Source organism: Macrobrachium nipponense, chromosome 4 (genome assembly GCF_015104395.2).
Source record: "Macrobrachium nipponense isolate FS-2020 chromosome 4, ASM1510439v2, whole genome shotgun sequence".
Lineage (NCBI taxonomy): Eukaryota > Metazoa > Arthropoda > Malacostraca > Decapoda > Palaemonidae > Macrobrachium > Macrobrachium nipponense.
The window spans coordinates 116,460,443-116,480,790 of NC_061100.1; the positions used below are offsets into that span (position 1 = coordinate 116,460,443).

Below are 20,348 nucleotides of genomic sequence, written 5' to 3' on the forward strand. Positions count from 1 at the left end.
TTCTTATCGTTAAGATTAGGCAATACTGTCTGGGAGTTTAAGAAGTTTTTATATTGAATGTTGTACTCCTGACTTGTTTATAATGGGGTATTACAGTTTCAATTACTACTCACTTCAACTACTTTTCTACTCAGCATAAAATTGCCAGAGCAGACAATCTTAAATTGGTAGTCTAGTTACAATAATTATTAGTAACAAACACAATAATGATAATATCTAAATCCATCATTAGCAGGTGTGATAAGGCTTGCAATGCCTAACTTATACATAGTCAGTGACAGAGCAAAACTCTGGATATTCTTGACAGTATACATACTAGAGTTTAGACAATATATTTTACATTAGTTGAACTTGTATGCTCTTCCACTAAATTCAACTGTACAAAATAGGCTTTATTTTACAGAGCATTACTTTATCCTTGGTTACTTTCATAAAATCAGCAGTAGACTAATGAGCTTTATTTTATGAAGAAGCATCTTACTCTTCAGAAGAGTAAGTTGATTTCCTGCACCTAGGAATCTAGAAATGTTGAACTTCCACACCAGAGGAGCCAGTCAGTGAAACCTCAGATTGATGACTGTTTTCTGGCATAACAGAATTCGTTGTTGGTTTCACCATAAGTTATAATTTATGTACATTCTTGCTCACCTCTTGAACTTCATGGTCTTGACTGGAATTGTGAAGATTAAAAGTGTTACACCTTGGATAAATACTTTTGATGCTACAGGGTCTTTAGGCTTTGCCTTTCTTAATACTAGAGATGGCCTTTCTCCTGACTTTTGTGACTTCAAGATGAGTCAGTGAACTACTCTCTCAAGTAAGGTTATACATGGCAAGGATTCAAAGCTAATATACTACATATGTATATGTTCTTACAGGAATCTTCTTGCAAAAACAATTCTCAGGCAACATCCATCCCATCACTCTCGTACTATATGAAGTACACAGAAGGTCTCCTCACTTCCCTTTCAGAGAAATTTATTGGTCTCTCCAGCAAACAAAGAGGTTCAATAAAGATAACTGCTTAATATCTTGTCCATAAGATGCTCCAAGAAGCAAGTAACAAGTAGTACTATCCTGTACTGTCTCCAAAAAGTTATTTGGAATGCTTTAAGGAAATTTTAAATGAGTAAAGCAGCACACATTACTTCTCTCAATTTTGACATCAACGTAGTTTCAGGTATGCATGCAGAGGTGTAAAACTACATAAGCAAAATTTAGGTATCTCAGTGATACAACACAAGGATTGGATGTCTTTAAAAGCACACTTCTGTAATTCAATACATTACCATAGCCATTCTTTCTTACCCATTATGGCATTCTTTATGATCCAGGTTTTAAAAAGTAACTGCCTCAATGGACCAGTGAAGTCTTTTGGTACATTACTCACTCCTGGAGCACTATGTAGCAGTACAGGTTTCTTAAGTTGTGGCATTCCCTGACAGGTTTGTAACACTACATGGCCATACTAACTCTGAGTACTGTCTGAAAATTATAAACCCATACATGTTCATGAATTTTTAGGCAACTTTGCTTATCCTCATGTCTTCATGTCTATCATGTAGTTACTAATTGTGATGGTTTGTAATTTCTATTATAAATTTTGGTATTATTCTTGGTTCCCTCTTTCCTCTCTACATTCTTCCATCTTCTCTAACTACATATGCACGTCTACATTATATTACCATATTCTTAAAAGTTAATTTTGCATTAATGAAGTTTCACTTTAACAGAGAGTTTCGAGGGTCTATTGTGTCTTTTGTATAAAGATCCATTGGTCTACAATAAACCCTCCAAAACACCAAACCTGACATAACTTATAGTTTAAACTTACTTCACAACAATTATCTGGTAACTATCATGTTCCTAACCAAATATAACCTTAACCATTTACGTTAGGAACTTCAACTGCTGCCTAGACAAAAAAAGGACACTTGCCTACAATTTATCTGTTTATATTTACAAATAGAATTTTTCTTTTTTACAATAAATATCCATTTCACTCTTAATTAGAAACATATAGACCATACCGTAAAACGTCATGCCTTATAGTACTGGTATTGTTAAGAAGATGCAAATTCTGTACAATTGAAGCAATTATGTTTAATCATAGGCACACAAGTCTTTTGCTTTTATGATAACAACACAGCAATAAGTTAATTCATCATAAAAATCTATTAAGATCAACTGTGGTTGCAAGATAGTAAACACATACAGTGGTACCTCGAGATACGAAATTAATCCGTTCCGAGACGGCCTTCGTATCATGATTTTTTCGTATCTTGGAACACATTTTATATGTAAAATGGCTAATCCGTTCCAAGCCCTCCAAAAACACCCCAGTAAATTACATTTCCAGGCCTAAAACACACGTTCTAGGGTTACGACGGAAGAAATATGACTCCAAAAAGGCAAAATACTGTACATACTTGAGTAATATTCAACTGCATGCAATGTTCAACCCCATTTTTACTGCATATATTAGGACTTTAGCATATGTCCCTTAGCAATAAGCCTAGCCTATGTTAGCGGTTGCTACTGTAGCCTAGTCTATGATTCTGACATCTAAACCTAAGAGCTAAAAGCTTAGAATATGCCAATAAAATGTATAAATAATCAGTATGTACTCATTTCAAATAATTATTAATTAATCATTAACTATAATACACAAACAAACAAAAAACAAACCTTCCAATCGATTGTTTACATTCAGCTCTTACCCGTCTTACGAGAATCGAACAAGCGCCAAGCAATCATTTTTCCTAGCACACAGTAAACCATAAATTGTAATTAGTATCTCTCTTCAACTAATGAAACTACCAAACAGTATAATAACCATTAATTTCTATTCTTTACTCTATCTTTACCTAATGTAGATACCGAGTTACTGACAGCTATAATGAAACATACGTATACGTAACTTAATAATAAAAAAAGAAGAAGAATTCTAAAAATTACGTATTTGTTGACAGTCTGATTTATTTTATATTTTATGATATCTAATTCACAATTTTTTTTATTAAATGTATTGCATGTACTCATTTCAAATAATTATTAAGTAACCATTAACTATAATAAACAAAAAAAAAGCTTCCAAACGTCTGTTTACATCCAGCACTTACGAGTATCGAACGATCGCCAAGCAATCACTTTTACACAGTAAGCCATAAATTTTCATTATCTCTTCAACTACTGAAACTACCAAACAGTATAATATAACCATTCATTTCTATTCTTTATTCTATCTTTACCTAATGTTTTTTTTTTTATTAAATGTATTGCATGAATAAGTTTTTCATTTTACAGCAACCTATTACCAATAGAATACTTAAAGCAGAAGGGGTAGAGGCTGACCAATAGGAGAGCAGGACCTTATGGGGTGACTAGCATCAGGAACCAATGGGAGAGCGGGAGGATGGTGGCGAGTTTACTCAGTTGGCGGCGCGGGAGTTTTAAAATTGTTCTTGGTGGTCCGGGCGAATCTCGGGAATTTACAGCAACAACCTTTCGTATCTTGAAAACTTTTCGTATGTAGAGCAGTAAAATTTTTCACATTGGCTTTCGTATCTCGAGTTTTTCGTAAGTAGAGCCTTTCGTATCTCGAGGTACTACTGTATATCACTATCCAAATGATGTGACACAGAACCAAGCAAAGCTATGCATGAGGATGCTACGCACTGGGAGACATTCTAGGTTGAGGTAAACAGTGAGTCAACAGTCAACAGATTCTAAAAAGTTTTTATGAAGTTGAAGTCATGCATCTGAAGTGCTTTTGCATTTTATTTTGGGTTTTTTATCTAATAAAACTAATATTTACGTTTTTTAAATGTTTTCATATGGTTCTTTCAATTACTTAATGAACTTCATAACAGTGAGGCCTGTTATCCAAGGCCTCATTTCATCAGGGTCATAATCTCAACACCCATATTTTGTAAAATATCAAGGGCTCTTATGCATATGATCAATTAGATAATCTGAGGTTTTCAGCAGCTCAATTGCCATTTGGGCTAATTATAGGCATAAGATGTAATGTCTGAAAAATAAAATCATTTCAATACAAATCCATTACAGCACTGTACGTACTTGTAAATATGGGGCGGTCCCACCTCCCTACATCACTGTTTCTTCCAGCTCATAAATCAACATAAAAGGGATTTTGACGTAGGAAAAATCTATTTCTGGGTGATTGGCTCGTGTCGCCCTATGAAAGGATCCTTAATATCATTCTTTCTAGGTAAAATTAATCTAAAATTACCAGAGAAAAACAAAATTAAGAAAATGTCAGTAAAACTGACTCGCTCACTCTTTAAAAGAAGTGTCGGTATGAGAATAGGGGCGAGTGGGATCACTACCACGAGACATTCACCATTTAGACCTTCCAATCAAAATCCCCACTAGAGAGAGCTGATACCAACGGGCGATGTGGCCGCTACTACTACTACTAGGGACGCCACGGACAGCAGCGCCCCTAGCGGTCATCCTTAATCTATGAACATCTTGTCCTGCAGGGAGGGCAAGCAAAACAGGGTGGGTTTCATAGGGCGACACGAGCCAATCACCCAGAAATAGATTTTTTCCTACGTCAAAACAAAATCCCTTTTCTGGGCTCAGCTCGTGTCGGCCTATGAAAGAGTACCAGAGAAACAGACAAGATGGGAAAAAGGACAAATGAAAATCAGTTGTAAAAAAGAGGGATATAATATAAGTGAATCAGTTATTACAGAATATAAACTAAGTACTTAAAGCTAACTTATTCTAAACAATGACATAAAAGAAAGCCAGTAATATAAAGTACTTAAAATTAAATTATATTAAACATAGTAAAATACAATAATGCAGTGCAATTTAACAAAATAGATTCACTTAAATAATGTATTTACATAATATACAAACACATTGTGTCCTACCCTAGCATAAAAATAAGGGTAGGTACACTGAAGTACATTATAAGTACATAGTGTGGATGTCCCTAGCGAAAAAATAAGGGACAATCCACCAATATGTTCTCAGCGGCTAAGGCTAGAGTATCCGAGTAGCATGGCGATAGGGTGAGGCATGTTGGACGAGGTAGGTAGAAAGGAGACCTGGATCTATACTATGACTACTATACAGTATCAGGAGAAACAATGTTTCCCGCTGCTACTGCAGAAAATTTTAAAGATTCCAAGGACTTTAGATAGTGACGTTTAAAGACTGTCGGAGATTTCCATCCAGTATACTTTTTAAGATCCTCAAAGTTCATATGTTGAAAGTAGTTAATTGAGGTGGCTACTCCCTGATGTCATGTGCTTTTGGAAATGAATCAGGATTGGCTTGTTTAATGAAGTAAAGGATCTGTTGTCTAATGCCTTTTACTGATAAAGTACCACCTTTTCTCTCATGAAGAGAGAACCTGAGGATCTTGAGGATGTACGAGATAGAAAGGCTCTTAAAGTTGATACTGGGCAGAGAGAAGGATCTTGCGGAAGTGGGATGACTTTCCAAGGAGCCCACCTTGCAAGAGGATCCTCATTTTTAGCCAAAAAACTACGATCCGGAGCAAGCAGAACTTCTCCTGAGGGGAGGAATTCCACATGACCCGCATCTCTGGATAGAGCCGACAGTTCTGAAATTCTAGCTCCTGAAGCTAGGCTTAATAAGAATAATGTCTTTCTAAGAAGCATTATGAATGTACAAGACGAGTTGTCAGTATCTGATGCTAGTTTGAGGACATCATTTAAGAACCATGAGACTGTAGTAGGCCTTTGAGAAGGTCTAAGTCTAGCACAGGCTTTAGGGATAGACGTAAAGTAAGATTCAGTCAGATCTATCTGGAAACCTAACTGAAAGATCTTCTTCAAAGCCGATTTATGAGTAGTAATAGTGCTAGCTGCTAAACCTTTTTCAAACAAGGATCTGAAAAAGGATATAGCTAAGTTAACTGTCATGGTTGTAGTGTTTGATTCTTTCAGGAAGGATGCTAATTTTTTAACAGCTGAGTCATATTGTCTAATAGTTGACTCTCTCTTATCTGATTCTAGGAAGAGGATGTTTTGTGGATCAATGTTAGCATCTTTATTAGCCGCAAACTTCATGAAGTCCATAAAGTTAGGGTCTGAAGAATTCCTGAGGAAGCGAACACAGTCCTCATTTGTACTGATTGTGACAGCTTGGGATTGGGAATCCGTTGAGGTCGGAGACCCAATTCCAGAAGCAGAGGATACCAGTTGCTCTTGGGCCAGTCTGGAGCAATCAGGGCTACTAGTCCCTTGAAAGTCCTCAGCTTGCTCAAGACTTTCAAGAAAGATTCACTGGAGGAAAGACATAAATTTTTCTCCACTGATTCCAATCTAACGACAGGGCGTCCGTGGCATAAGCCAGAGGGTCCAGGTTGGGGGCCACATAGCAAGGGAGCTTGTGGTTCGCTTCTGAGGTGAAGAGATCTACTTGGAGACCTGGGACTCTCCGGCATATCCACTGGAATGACCTGTCGTCTAGGGACCATTCTGATTCCAGAGGGACCGACCGGGACAAAGCGTCTGCTATCACATTTCTTACCCCCGCCAGGTGAGTGGCGGACAGATGCCATTTGTGTTTGTCTGCTAGTGCAAAGATGGCTATCATGACATGGTTCACATGTTTGGATTTGGACCCTCCCCTGTTGATGCAATGAACTACCACTGCACTGTCCAAAACTAGTCTTAGATGAGACTTTTCCGGGGAAGAAGTCTCTTCAGGGTAAGAAATACTGCCATTGCTTCCAGAACGTTTATGTGGAGCTGGCGGAACTGAACTGACCAAGTCCCCTGAACTTGTTTGAATTGAGAATATCCCCCCCACCCGGACAGGGAGGCATCCGTGTGAATGGTTAACACTGGAAGGGGATATTGAAGGGGTACCCGATTGGCCAGGTTCTTCACTTTTGTCCATGGACGGAGTTGATTGCGAAGGATCTGTGGAATTACTGACAACTTGTCTCGAGATTTGGCGTTTGCTCTCGATCGCCAAACTCGATTTATATCTTTCAGCCTTGCTTTCAGGAGGATGTCTGTCACTGAAGCAAACTGAAGAGAACCTAGGATTCTTTCCTGGCTTCTCCTTGATGTTTGCTTGCATTTGAGAAATTGTCTCACAGACTTGGCTATTTCTTTCCGTTTGACCACTGGAATTGACAGATTGTGGGAAGACAAATCCCATTGGATTCCTAGCCACTGAAAACGAGACTCCGGAGTAAGTCTGGATTTCGTTTTGTTTATCTGGAACCCCAGATGTTCCAGAAATTGAACTACCTTTTTCGTGGCTTTGAGACATTCCTCGACTGTTGGTGCCCAGATCAACCAATCGTCGAGGTATGCTGCTATCATTATTCCCTGAGTTCTCAATTGTTGCACCACTACTTCTGCTATTTTCGTGAATACCCTGGGGGCTACATTCAGACCGAAGGGCATCACTTTGAATGAGAATGTCTGATTTCCTAGTCTGAATCCTAGGAATGGGCGGAAGTGTCTGGCTATAGGGATATGATAGTATGCGTCTGTAAGATCAATGGAGCATGTGACGGCTCCACGAGGAAGTAAGGTCCTTACCTGCGAGATGGTAAGCATTTTGAACTTGTCGCAACGAATGAAAGAGTTTAGCCTTGACAAGTCTAAGATTACCCTTCTTTTTGTTGAGCCTTTCTTTGGCACGCTGAATAAGCGACCTTGAAATTTTAGATGCTTGACTCTCACAATAGCTCCTTTCTGAAGAAGTTCCTCCGCATAATCTGTCAATTCCTTTGATGGTACTTGATGGAATGATTTGATTGGAGGAGGATCTTTGATCCAACTCCAACCCAATCCCTTGGACACTATGCTCTGTGCCCAATTGCTGAACCCCCACCTGTGACGGAAGAGGAACAGCCTCCCTCCTACCTGGGGAGCCTCACTGTTGTTGGGCGGGTTGACCTCCACGCCCTCCTCTGAACTGCCTACTCCTTGCCGCTCTTCCTGTGCCACGCTGGCGAAAGTGGCCTCTCGCTCTGCTACCTCTCGACTGCCTATTAAAGGGAGGGTAAGCCTGACCTTCATACATAGGGTTGAAGGCTGGCGAGAGTGCGTAGGAGGTCGAGGGTTGCGACTGAGGAGACAACAGGAGGATGGGTTGGGTCTGCTTCGAGGTTGAAGGTTGTCCCTGTTGGGTAACTGGGACGGCCTGAACGAATTGCTGCTGCTGCTGGTGTTTTTGGTAAGGCTGGAACCTTTTACCAGACTTCTTTAGTTTCTTACCAGCAGCGGGGGCGGATTCTTGTTTCCTCTTATAAGGAGATACCCCACCTAGCTCTAAGGCTCTGGTTGAGCCTAGCAGCCTCGTGGTGCACCTCATTCACAGCGGACTCTGGGAAGAGGTCCGCTCCCCACATGCTGGAAGCCAGGAGTCTATTAGGTTCGTGCCTAATAGTGCATTCCTGCAGAACGTGCTTTCGGCAATTCCTCCTAGCTTGGAAGAAGTCGAAAGCATCCGTCTGAACCGTTTGAAGCTGGGACTTGGCCAGAATCTTAAATAGAGGTTCTGTGCCATACGATAGAGCAGCCATCTCCGTGATAATTAGAGAATTGAGGGATCTGCCAAACCTAGTTCGAGCGTCGAACTCTGCCTGGATCAAGGAATCAGGCAGCCTTGGGAGCTTTTCGCCAAACTGGTCCATTGCACAGTCCGGTTTGAGCTTACCAAGCGTGAAAGTGGCAGGCAAGTTCTCCCACAATTCTCCGAAGGCTGGAAAGAGCGGAGAAGTAGAATCCGCTTCCCTCAGCTGTGGCATGGGCTCATCCTTGAGGACTGCCTGAAGAGTCGCTTCCACTATTTTGGTAGCGAACGGAAGAGAAGCCTCTCCTCCGTCGCAAAAATAGTAAAAGGACTCTTGAAAGCCTGGAGCTTAGTGTTGGTACACTCCCAGTCCTCAAGGCAGTGAACCCATTCCCGTTGAGCGTGCTCTCTACTATAGAGCACGTTCTCTCTGGAGATCTTGTCCTCCCTAGTGAGGGCCGCTACGGTCAGCCTAGCATATCCAATGAAAGGCTGCGTCAATCCCGGAGGATAAAACTCGAAGTCCTCAATCCTTCGAGTTCCACACTCCGGGACAGAGATCATACCGTCCTTGAATGGAGCGTAAGCGGCCACTCTCCATGGGTTCTCCATGGAGAAGCTGGTAGCGACTCATAAGGTGGTAGCTGGAGAATACCAGCACTTGCTACTGGGGAGACTGGATGAGGAGCCTGAGCAAGCCCAGCTACTCGGTCCTCATTCTCTCTAACTCTGTTAGAGAGATCTTGGATGGACTGGCCCGACTGAGTCAAAGTGCTCGACAGTTGTGCGAACATCTGTTCGAACTTGGTTCCGAGGGCGGAGACCTGTGAGCCTACCATCTCTCCTACCTGTTGCATCACCACTGCTGAGAAGGCAGTGGGATCAAAGGTGCTTGGTCCCGCTACTCCAACCGGCGTTGCCGGAGTGGATGCGGTGGAGGCCGGAGAAGACATTGGCTCAGCAGGAGCGCGAGCCTTCTCCTTAGAAGCCTTGCTTCTAGAGCTCTTTGAATAGGAAGAGCTCGGCTTAGCCTTCACCGCGTCAGCATAGGAAGTCGAAGACTTCTTAGCTGAAGAAGATGACGACGACTTTTTAGAAGTCGTCTTAACAAGGGTCTTCGGTTCTCTCTGTCCCTTCACCTTTGGGGGTACAGAGAGAGCGGGAGAGCGGGCAGGGATCTCAGATCCCGAAAAGCCTTGGAAAGAAGCAGTAGAAGAAGGGACAGGAGAAGATCCAGGAGCGCCCAAGGAAAGACCTTGGGCACCCAACACACCTACCTCAACCAACAAATCCTCCGCACCTACCGCCATAGGCTCAATATTAAGGTCCAAGGTTGCGACGTCTGGGACCGTCTCCTGCGTGGCCACGGCCCCGAACGACTGCTGCATCTCTTGCTGGATGGAGGCGATGAGAGGGGCTGCAGAGATGGGGTCAACATATCCTGTTGACTTGCCGCCGGGGAAGATCTGAACGGCCAGCTTCTTATCCAAGATGTATGGCTGGCCCTTGGCGGCGTTCTTCCCGAAGCCGACTTCCCTCACACCGGCAGCCTGAAAGAGAAGGCGAAATGAAGCTTCTAGTGGCGGGGACGGGGTTAACAAGCTTATGAGTAAGTGTTGTTAGTAATACGATAAAGAAGTCTACAATCGACTTACCCCCCCCACCAGCTGACTGACAAGGTCGTAACAGATGGCGCAGGCTTCCGGGTGCCAGACGATCATGGCGTTGTGAGTTGTGGCACACGGGGCGTGAGATCTGCACTCATCGTGGGCGCAGGGGTCGTACAAAGTCGCATTGCACCCTAGGACCTGACAGTTGGTAGCCTGTAAGTGGAAAGATACATAAGTATCAGGAGAACACTTACAGCCTAACAATTGCTCCGCTGCATGCCGGAGCGAGAAAGTTAGATTAAACCAGAGCCCCGCCATAATACGTGTGGTAACAAGATGGTTGGAGTTTGTCCAAGGCTACGCCGGAGACAAGAGAAAGAATCCAACCAGATGTGGTGGTGAAATATGAAACCACGACGGAAAACGACGGAGATGGTATACATACAATTATAATTCTAGAAATTCATCGTAAAATTAGGGTATATCCTTAAAAATAACGAAATAAATATCAAACTTTTCCCCCCGTCTACTAGAAGAGTGCCCGGGTAAGAAGCAAGCTCTCTTCCGGTAGCGTGGGGAAAAAAAGGGAAGGATATAGTAGGCAAGCAATAGACCACTAGTAGTGACCACCCCGCCCGCTGGCGGAGCCAGCGAAACTATAACCAAAGGTGCCCCGGCTGCGGCGGAAGGCTCCGTTCGTTATAGTGGGGGAAAGGTGGGACTGAGCAACTGGGGGGGTTCCCCGGCGTAGCGCGGCGGGAGAGAGAGAGGGGGGGGGGGTGGCCTACTCCTCCCCGTCCCAATAACTACCCGCTCGGTGACCCGGTACCCGAAACAAGTGGTCCCCCTATACCCCAGCTGGGAAGAACCCCTGGCCTCCTCAGAGAAGGAGGGAGGAGGAAGGCTACTGAGGTTGTCATGGCAACCAAGGGGTCCCCCAGACCCCTCCCTATACCTGGTAGGGAGGGAAGGGGAAGGGTAAGGTGCGATGGAACACGTGACCGCAAGTGGCCTAAGCTGCGATAGCAACACAACCGTGGAAGGGCCACGTGAACCAGGCTGTACCAATACATGGGACATGCACCTAGGCTAGCCTAACACCCTAAATAGAACTAAAATTACATCGTAAAGATGGAAAAGACACTTTTAGTAAAGAAAAGAAGCCCAGGAGGAGGCAAAACTGTTCCGAGGAACAGAAGCCTACTCGGAGCCAGCGATAGCCGATGAAGAGCAAGAGCCGGGATGCTGGGCCAGAAACACAGAATAGCCCTAAATACCAAACTAAGAGAATTGGTAAATGGGCTAACCTAGCTAAAAAGGCGATGTAAAAAAACGATGAACGTGATATAGTAAGCCCATAAGTATAAGAAGTCCCAGTATGGAAGACCGGGAATTCTTAACATGAGGCAGCATGGCGCCGCCACGAGTCGACCGGGAAACCGTATATGACCTATTAGAAGGAAAATACTGGTCCCTGGAAGACTAAAATACGGTAAAATACTACTTATGAGGCACTTAACTTAGCCGATGCGATGGCAGCACGTTCCATGATGGAGAAGGAGGTAAATCCAAGAAAATTAGCACACGAGCAAAAAATGCGTACAACGCGTATCGCTAATAATTAAGGATGACCGCTAGGGGGCGCTGCTGTCCGTGGCGTCCCTAGTAGTAGTAGTAGCGGCCACATCGCCCGTTGGTATCAGCTCTCTCTAGTGGGGATTTTGATTGGAAGGTCTAAATGGTGAATGTCTCGTGGTAGTGATCCCACTCGCCCCTATTCTCATACCGACACTTCTTTTAAAGAGTGTGCGAGTCAGTTTTACTGACATTTTCTTAATTTTGTTTTTCTCTGGTAATTTTAGATTAATTTTACCTAGAAAGAATGATATTAAGGATCCTTTCAAAGGCCGACACGAGCTGAGCCCAGAAATATAAACGTAATGAGATTTACAGCTGATATACACTGGAATTTACCAAGGCATGTAAAGCATTACCGGCTGACTAGTGTTCCTTGCCAAATAAGAGTAATGGTTTTTCAATAAAAAATTAATTTTTCTAAAAATTATAACAAGAATTATTCACTACAGGACATTTATAATAGTAGTAAAGTGAAAGACTGTTCCATTTCTAAACTCCATAATGTAAAAGAGCTTATACTGTACACGTAAATAACGTACCTATGGGCATCCAACTATCTGATCCAGGGTCATATTTTTCACAAGAGGTATGCACTTGATGATTTGCTCCCAATGGGCTTATGCCACCAATTGCATACAATGAGCCATGAAGGGCTGCCAAGCCATGATGTACTCTGGGTTGGGTCATTGGTTCTCGTGACACCCACATATTTTTCTCCATGTCATACATCTAAAAGTAAATAATTTCCATTTTGCACAAATTCCTTATTTTACTTATCCTAAAGCCTGGAAAAGGGCAAAAGCTGAATGCTCCATTAATGACAGTCAGTTCATTCTAAGACATGCGAAATAAGTACAAAAAAATTGTCAAATAAGAACTTTAAGAAAAATTTCTGTAGCAACCCCAGATGGTGCTAATACACGTAATTGGGCAGTAAATTATTCAATTGTTAAAAATTTCATTGTTTAGTAATTTCATATATAATAATTGTACAGATGTAGCTGAAAAGAGCTTTGAAAATAGTTGTACTGTACATACTATGAAGGTTTATCTTTTGCTTTGAGTTAATTAAAAAATTTGCAAATTTGGATGGAGGAATGATCAAGTACAAAAATTATATGAGAGCTTATATATAGTATATATTTTCCTAATATTCTTGACTACTTCTGTAAATTATGCTTTTTTGAAGGACGCTCTTTAACCATTGATAAAACCCAAGACCATCAAACACACCAAATCTTCTCTCCAAAGCTTTATCTAAATCTATTCAGAGGAAAACTTTATTCATATCTAGAAGTAACCTTTCCTTTGCTTTCAACTAATTAACCTTATAATGAATCTTAAAAATGGTGGACACTACTATTAAATTTTTAAATTTTTAATGATCTTGTAAATGGATGGTCATTACTATTTCATTTTTAATTATGTTCAAGCGACTAGATGTAAACTTCGATTGTTCACCTAGTCTTTTGTAAAAACTGTAAAACCAGTAAGTGACAACCAATGTGTGTAGAGTTTTCCTACAATAGAGTTAGAATGGAAGTGTATGAGATTCATGGGGAAATTCTGCCTGAGAGAATACACAACCCTCTGCATATTTAATGATTAACGCTAAAAATTTGAAGATTGTTTTTAAGATTTCCCCAAAACCACCAACCTCTTTATTATACATGTAGTAACCAACCAAACTATACATACTAATATTATAACTATATAGTATGTATATGTATATGTGTATATATATACATATACATACACACACACACACACACACACACACACACACATATATATATATATATATATATATATATATATATATATATATATATATATATATATATATATATATATATATATATATATATCTATACATATATATATATATATATATATATATATGTATATGTATATGTATATGTATATATATATACAGTAGAGACCCGGTTCACGACCATATTAGAACTCGACATAATCGGATTTCGCCACTAAATTTCCAATAAACTTTGTGTCTGTTTTCAACCAAAAAACCAGTTTCCGACCCACGACCATATGATGTTTGTAAACAAAACTGTTTCCGCCAGCCGCCGCTAGTTGGCGTCATCCAGTGCTACCAAATGTAGCATAATTTCATGTTTTTTAGCATAATTTGACCCAAGAATTGGAGCTTAGCATAATTTCTTTCACACTTAGGGTTCTAGTACAATTTTAGAATGTAATTTCACTAAAATTTTAAATAAAATGCAGAAAATTCCTCAATTTCATACACAGCTATAGTGAATGTATCTTCAAGTGAAATTGCCTCAAAAGCAGCACTAACAAATGAGTTAATTGCTAAGTTTGAACCCAACTAAGGAATGTTAAATTTTGTGAATATAAATAAATACCCACAGTGGCATGACAAACGATCAGTAAAGTGTTAATAATGTTTTTTCTTCATGAGTAAAGAATTACTTTTTTTCCTTTTTTAAGTTTTATTTTTTTCAGTAGTTATCAAAATTTTAATTATGTCTGAAGGGATTTTCACACAATTTTCAAGTATTTATTCATTGTGTATGTGATCTGTTAAAGAAAAATAGTGTTCCAGTGGGCATGATAATGATCAAGTAATAAGTACGTATGTTTTTCTTCTTGAGTAGAGACTGGTTTGTTTGTTTACCTTTTTTTAGTTTTAATTTTTCAGTAAATATCAGTAAATAACAAAATGTTATATTTGAAGTAATTTTCACACATTTTCAAGTATTTATTAATTGTTTATGTGACCTGTTAAAGAAAAATGGTTCTGAGTGGCATGATAATGATGCAGTAATAAGTAAAATTTGTTGTTTTTCTTCACATTCGTATGTGTGATCTTCATGCATTTGTCAAATAGTATAATAGTGATTGCATATCAAATAGTGTACTAGTGATTGCGCATGTGATCTATTAAAGAAAAATGGTGTTTTATTACGAGTTTCCTAACATGTAAAAATCATCAAATTATTAGTTATAATATTGTCTGTTCGTCACTTTGTATCATTTCACCTAATATATAAATGTTTTAAATTTCCATTACATCGTTGTTTAGCTCAAATGTATTAGAGAAATGAGATAATGATAGATTAATAGCATAATTCTGGCACAAAATTGCACCATATTTGGCATAAATTCTTGCTTGGACCGACTAGCATAATTTAGCAAAACGGTTAGTAACACTGGTGACGACACTCGGCATTGTTTAAAGTCCGCAACTAATGTTTACAAAAATTCAAACATGTGTCGTGTCTTGTACACCTTGCGCGCATTTCGTTTGCTTTTTCGGTGGTATCAACTCTATACGCAGTTACCTTTTGATTCATCATGGGTCCCAACATTACTACTGGCTATCTATTAAAACCTTTTGCTATTGTTAATCTCTGAAATAATGGAAAAGTGTTTCCATGGCATCTCGCGTTTTCCTTCTTCAAAATGTTTCCATCATTTCCAACTCCAAAATAAACCTGAAGTTTTGTCTATCCTCTCCTCTGCATGAAAGTGATGAGCGAAAAAAAGATTTAATCAAGCACCCTTGCTTGATTTTTTTTCAAGCGTAGACATATTCTATAATCATGCTCACACTTGTGGCGCGCGTTTCAGTAGCAAATGCAATACGTATTTAAGTGTTAGGTTTGGAGTGAAGGCAATGTAACGTACGTAGGTTACATGTGCGGTTCGGTAGCGAATGCAATCTTTAAGCTTTGTTAAGCTTGCCGGTAAAGAAGAAGTTAGTCATAGCTTATATCAGAGAAGCCACTATGCCATATTAAGTGCGTAATAATTAAGAAATTAAGAAGAATCTTTTATGTTGTACTGTAATACGTCAATGTTTACGTGTAAGATTTGGTAGTGAAACCAGTTACATATGTAACATGTTCGGTTCGGTAGCAACGCAATCTAAGCTTTTTAAGCGTGCCGGTAAAGAAGAGTTAGCCTTAGGTTAACTCAGAATCCGCTACGGTATACATTAATTATAGAAATTAGGTAGATTCCTTTATGTTTACTGTAAAAATACGTCATTGTTTACGTGTGAGATTTGCAGTGAAACCACTGTCACATACGTAACGTGTGCCGTTCGGTAGCGAACGCAATCTTAATCTTTGTTAAGCTTGCTGGTAAAGAGGAGGTTAGCCTTAGCTTAATCAGAGAAGCCGCTATGGTATAGAATAATTATAGAAATTAAGACCATTCTTTTATGTCTACTGTAAAAAGACGTCAATGTTTACGTATGAGGTCTGGTTGACACAGTTTACATATGCAACGCGTGCGCGGTAACGAACGCAATCTGTATGCTTCGTTTATAAGCGTCCTCGTAAAAAAAAAAAAAAAAAGAGGTGTTAGCTTGATATTAAACTCAAGAGATGCTGGTACGTAATGGTATAGTAATTAAAGACATTAAGAAGATTCTTTTACTTATACGTACGTATATATGTACCATGCAGTACAATAATAATTGTCAAAGTCTAATAAGCTTGAAACCAGCCCTGATATGGGACAATTTGCCGTAAAAGACGCACCTTTTTTATAAGGACATTTATGAAACAAAATCGTTAGTATCATAACATTACATTTACTGAAAGATAATTTTCAAGCGAATTTGTATACAGTATTGCAGTCGACTCCGTTAAAGATTTACCATAAATTAATATCGAATGTAAACGTTTCCAGGCATATGCGAGATATGGTTTGTTTACTACCATAGTCCGATATAAACCACAGGGCTGCGCTATGTTTTGTTTCCTTAAATGCCGACTTACTGTAGGCAAATTTTTCAAGTTTTTGATAAATATAAATTGGGTTTAATTTTAATAGTTTATTAATTTACTGTAATAATTAGACTTGCTTTTCAATGTTTTTATTATGTTAGCAACACGTTTTATGCCTACCCACTACACTACGTTCTACTTACTAGTATTTACCTAGGTAGCCTATGGCGCTTGGTCAACAATCGGTTGGACGCAGGCTAGTTTTCTTTTATACTGTAATATATACATTTAAAATTAAAAATACACGTTTAACATGATATTTATTTAACTTTTAACTTATTTAGTTGTAATTTACATGTAATGTATTGTATAAAAAGGCAAGGTTAGGGTAATAACTGATGGTCAAGAACGGATTAATCCATTTTCAGTTATTTCTTATGGGAAAACTTGATTCAGTTCTCGAAATAATTGAATTTCGACGCTCCTTCTGGAACGAATTATCGTCGAGAACCGAGGCTCTACTGTATATATATATATATATATATGTTTATATATATATATATATATATATATATATATATCTATATATATATATATATTCTATATATAATATATATATATAGATACTATATATATATATATGATATATATATATATATATATACTATAGGATTCATGAACACATAAATGTGCATTCTTGAATCCTAGCCCACAAATGTGGGTATGATATGCAAAGGGTTTGCAAAGTAATAACTAGAGTTCCTATTTCTACAAAATGCATAGGAATGATAGGTGCCAGTTAACTGTTTATTACATACTATGTTGGAGGCCATGCCCTTACATATTCAAAATAAAACTTTTCTTTCATAGAATGTATGCTACAATACAATGCAAATCACTAACCTAAACTTCTGATTTTACTAATAACATAAGAAACCATCTAAAAATAATTAAACATTATCTGTTAACTATACTAATAATGTAAAATTTATAATATCAGAGAAGCTTCAGCCTCGTATTTGGCCAAATTCTCATTTGAGAGACTAGCTATACAATTCCTTCATCTGCTGAAGTAATTGGCTATCTACTCTTTTCTGGGCCTGAAGCATGGTTAAATAACAAGTTTTATCATATTTCAGGATTTATTAATATTGAAAATATATAAATCAATAGTGTACTTAAAAAAAAAACTCTTGCAAATAAATCTTACCCATGACCTATTTTCATGTTGTACCGCAGTCTTTCCACCAACCACATACAAACACCCCTCTAAGAAAGCTGCTGCAGTTCCATGAATAGCTAGAGGAAGTGGAGATAACTTATCCCATTTATTTTTCCTTATATTAAACCGCTCCACTGAGGAAAGAAATGCATTATTTGTCTGGCCACCTGAAAAAAAATTAATGAATAAGGAAACCATGGAAAACTGTAAACAAAAAGTAAGAAATTTAAAATATACAATGAACATTCATAGTAGTGCTGGGCATCTTTTTTTCATGAAAATTTGTTGCTCCAATCCAACATGTCACTGTTATAAATGAAATTAAATAAAAAAATTTAGGCCTAATGCCAAGCTCTGGGACCTAGATGGAAATAGAGAACAAAAATACTTTCAAGATGTAACAGGAGGAAAGCCTTGCAGCTGCACTAAGAAACAATTGTCAGAAGAGGATGGAAAGTAAGATGAAAGAAAGAAAATAAGAATAGTTGCACAGTAAAAGGACTGAAAGGGGACTGCAGCTAGTGGGCCAAAGGGATGCTACAAAAAAACAAGCAGTACATTTCATTCAACAAAAGCTAAAGTCAACATGTATGTACCAGTGTCTGACCTCTCTAACAGACATCATTCTAGAGTTGTAGATACAAAATAATCAAAAGTATTAACAACAGTGAGCTTCATTCTTGCACCCAGCTTCAAGTTTTAAAAGTACTACTGTATATAACATATAGCTTTTATTACTATCAAAATGCATTACAATACCATAAGTAAGTTTTCTGTCAAAAATTTAACATGTCAGTACTCTTTTGTGTCTTCGGGGAACTCTTACTGTGGTCACATTTGCAAAACACCTGAATAATGTGCCTGCCTACTGTCCACTTTTGTTCATTCTGAGGCTTGAATGATATTCTCTGATAAAATAATGGGACAACTTTGAAGGCTATGCCTTTTCTCATCTGTTGCCTTGCTTTATTTCTGACATGGTTCAAAACACTACAAAACTCTCCATCAACTTTATTACAGATAAAAGAAGCTTCTATAAAAATCCACTTCAGAAGATTTCACCACAGCTGCAAGATGTCAACCTTCAAGCATGAAAGTTATCAAGGTAAGCTTCACTCTAGGATGATTTTTTTCCAGAAGCTATTGAAGTATTTGCTATATCATGCAAAACGTCACTCTTTCAATAGTATCAATCCAAATGGAAGAGCTTCTCTGATCAGTGTGTTAGAAAGGGCTATGATACTGTAAGTGATATTTCTCTAACCACAGCTGATTTCCTCCTTTTCTGAAAGTGTCAAACAAATATTGCTGTCAGCTTTAAAAAGAGTACAGATCCATCTTGTCTAAGGTCTTCAATTTTCTGAGTTTAGATTTAGAAGCACCTACAGAGCTACAAGAAATGTGCCAGACATCTGAGAAGGAGGTACCACATAAGTCCATCAGACCTCCAGCTGGGACCATTCCCTGATCAAAAGAAATTTAGCAAGAACTCAGAATAATCACTATGAATACAATTTCCTGCTAGTTATGCTTCCTTCGAAAAGGTCAGCAACTTCACATTTTTTTCAGCAGGGTGACACACACGGAAAACAGGGGCTCCATTGGACTTTCCTTTTTTCCTGGCTAAGGAATGTTTAGTCAGAAGATTCTGGAAGTTGGGGTTACTCCATTTCAAGAGAAATTTGAGCACAATTTATGTTGTACAGGCAGGAACCTGGAGGTATACTCCTGCCTTTACAGTATTTTATCTACAGGATATCACACTTAGGTTGACAGACTCTATAGAACCTGTGGTGACAGAGGGCAAGTTGTATCGCCAAATATGGAAATTCAGGCACAATCAATCATCCCAAATCATCTTTCATGGAAATCCTTCCAAGCATAGCTTTTCAAATTAATCCTTAAATATCCTTCTTTACAAAATAAGTACTTGTGATTTTCTCCTAATTATGCAGATACATACAACTAAATGTCTTCACCAGAGTTCCAGTCCTCTCATGAACCCATGTTTGTACCCAGAACTTTTTGGATTCAGTAAATCTCTTTACTGTGCCCTAGCAAATAAGTTCCATAAGGGGCTTCTCTTGGATGGCAATAGCACAGCTTCCTCCCTCCTGAGTTACTATTTAAGCTAAGTAAAAGTAATGGATCTGGTGATGAATCATTACACATAGATTTGTATCTATACAAACCCATTAATTTTACCTTATTAGGCCACCTTTAGGTACCTTTGTTCTTTCCCAGCTGGATCAGACAAGGCAGCTAGTGATCCTTCTTGTTATCAAAGACTTGAAGGAGACTTAACTCATCTAAGTGCCACCTAGAAGTAACAACCGATCATCTTCTCCCAAGTTTGGAGTTTCCAGGAATTAATGCAATGCAAGAAAGGCTGAGTGAAAGTATTGGGTTTGCACTGGAAAATGTTGTTGTATTAAAGCACCAATATCAAATACTCGATCTAGTAACATAACAATCATGTTTGCTGTAATCAAGTGATGTATCTGCTGTTGTGAAAAGCAGTCTTCAAACTAGAGAACACCATCAACAGGGGATGAAAATATTAGTAATGGCTCACAGCAGGCATATGATATAGTAATTGAAGTAAGATATAGT

The 20,348-nt window shown here is 38.9% G+C and overlaps 1 protein-coding gene across 8 annotated transcripts in view; it reads right to left on the reverse strand.

The window, feature by feature from the left end:
- Positions 1-20,348, reverse strand: part of LOC135211081 (kelch-like protein 20) — a 142,938-nt gene that overhangs the window by 25,255 nt on the left and 97,335 nt on the right. For all 8 annotated transcript variants that reach the window (XM_064244145.1, XM_064244144.1, XM_064244147.1 and 5 more), the window contains 2 exons: positions 17,724-17,902; positions 12,332-12,521 (listed from right to left, as the gene is read on the reverse strand). In XM_064244145.1, coding sequence (XP_064100215.1) covers positions 12,332-12,521; positions 17,724-17,902 — 369 coding nt within the window. The remainder of the gene's footprint in view (positions 1-12,331; positions 12,522-17,723; positions 17,903-20,348) is intronic.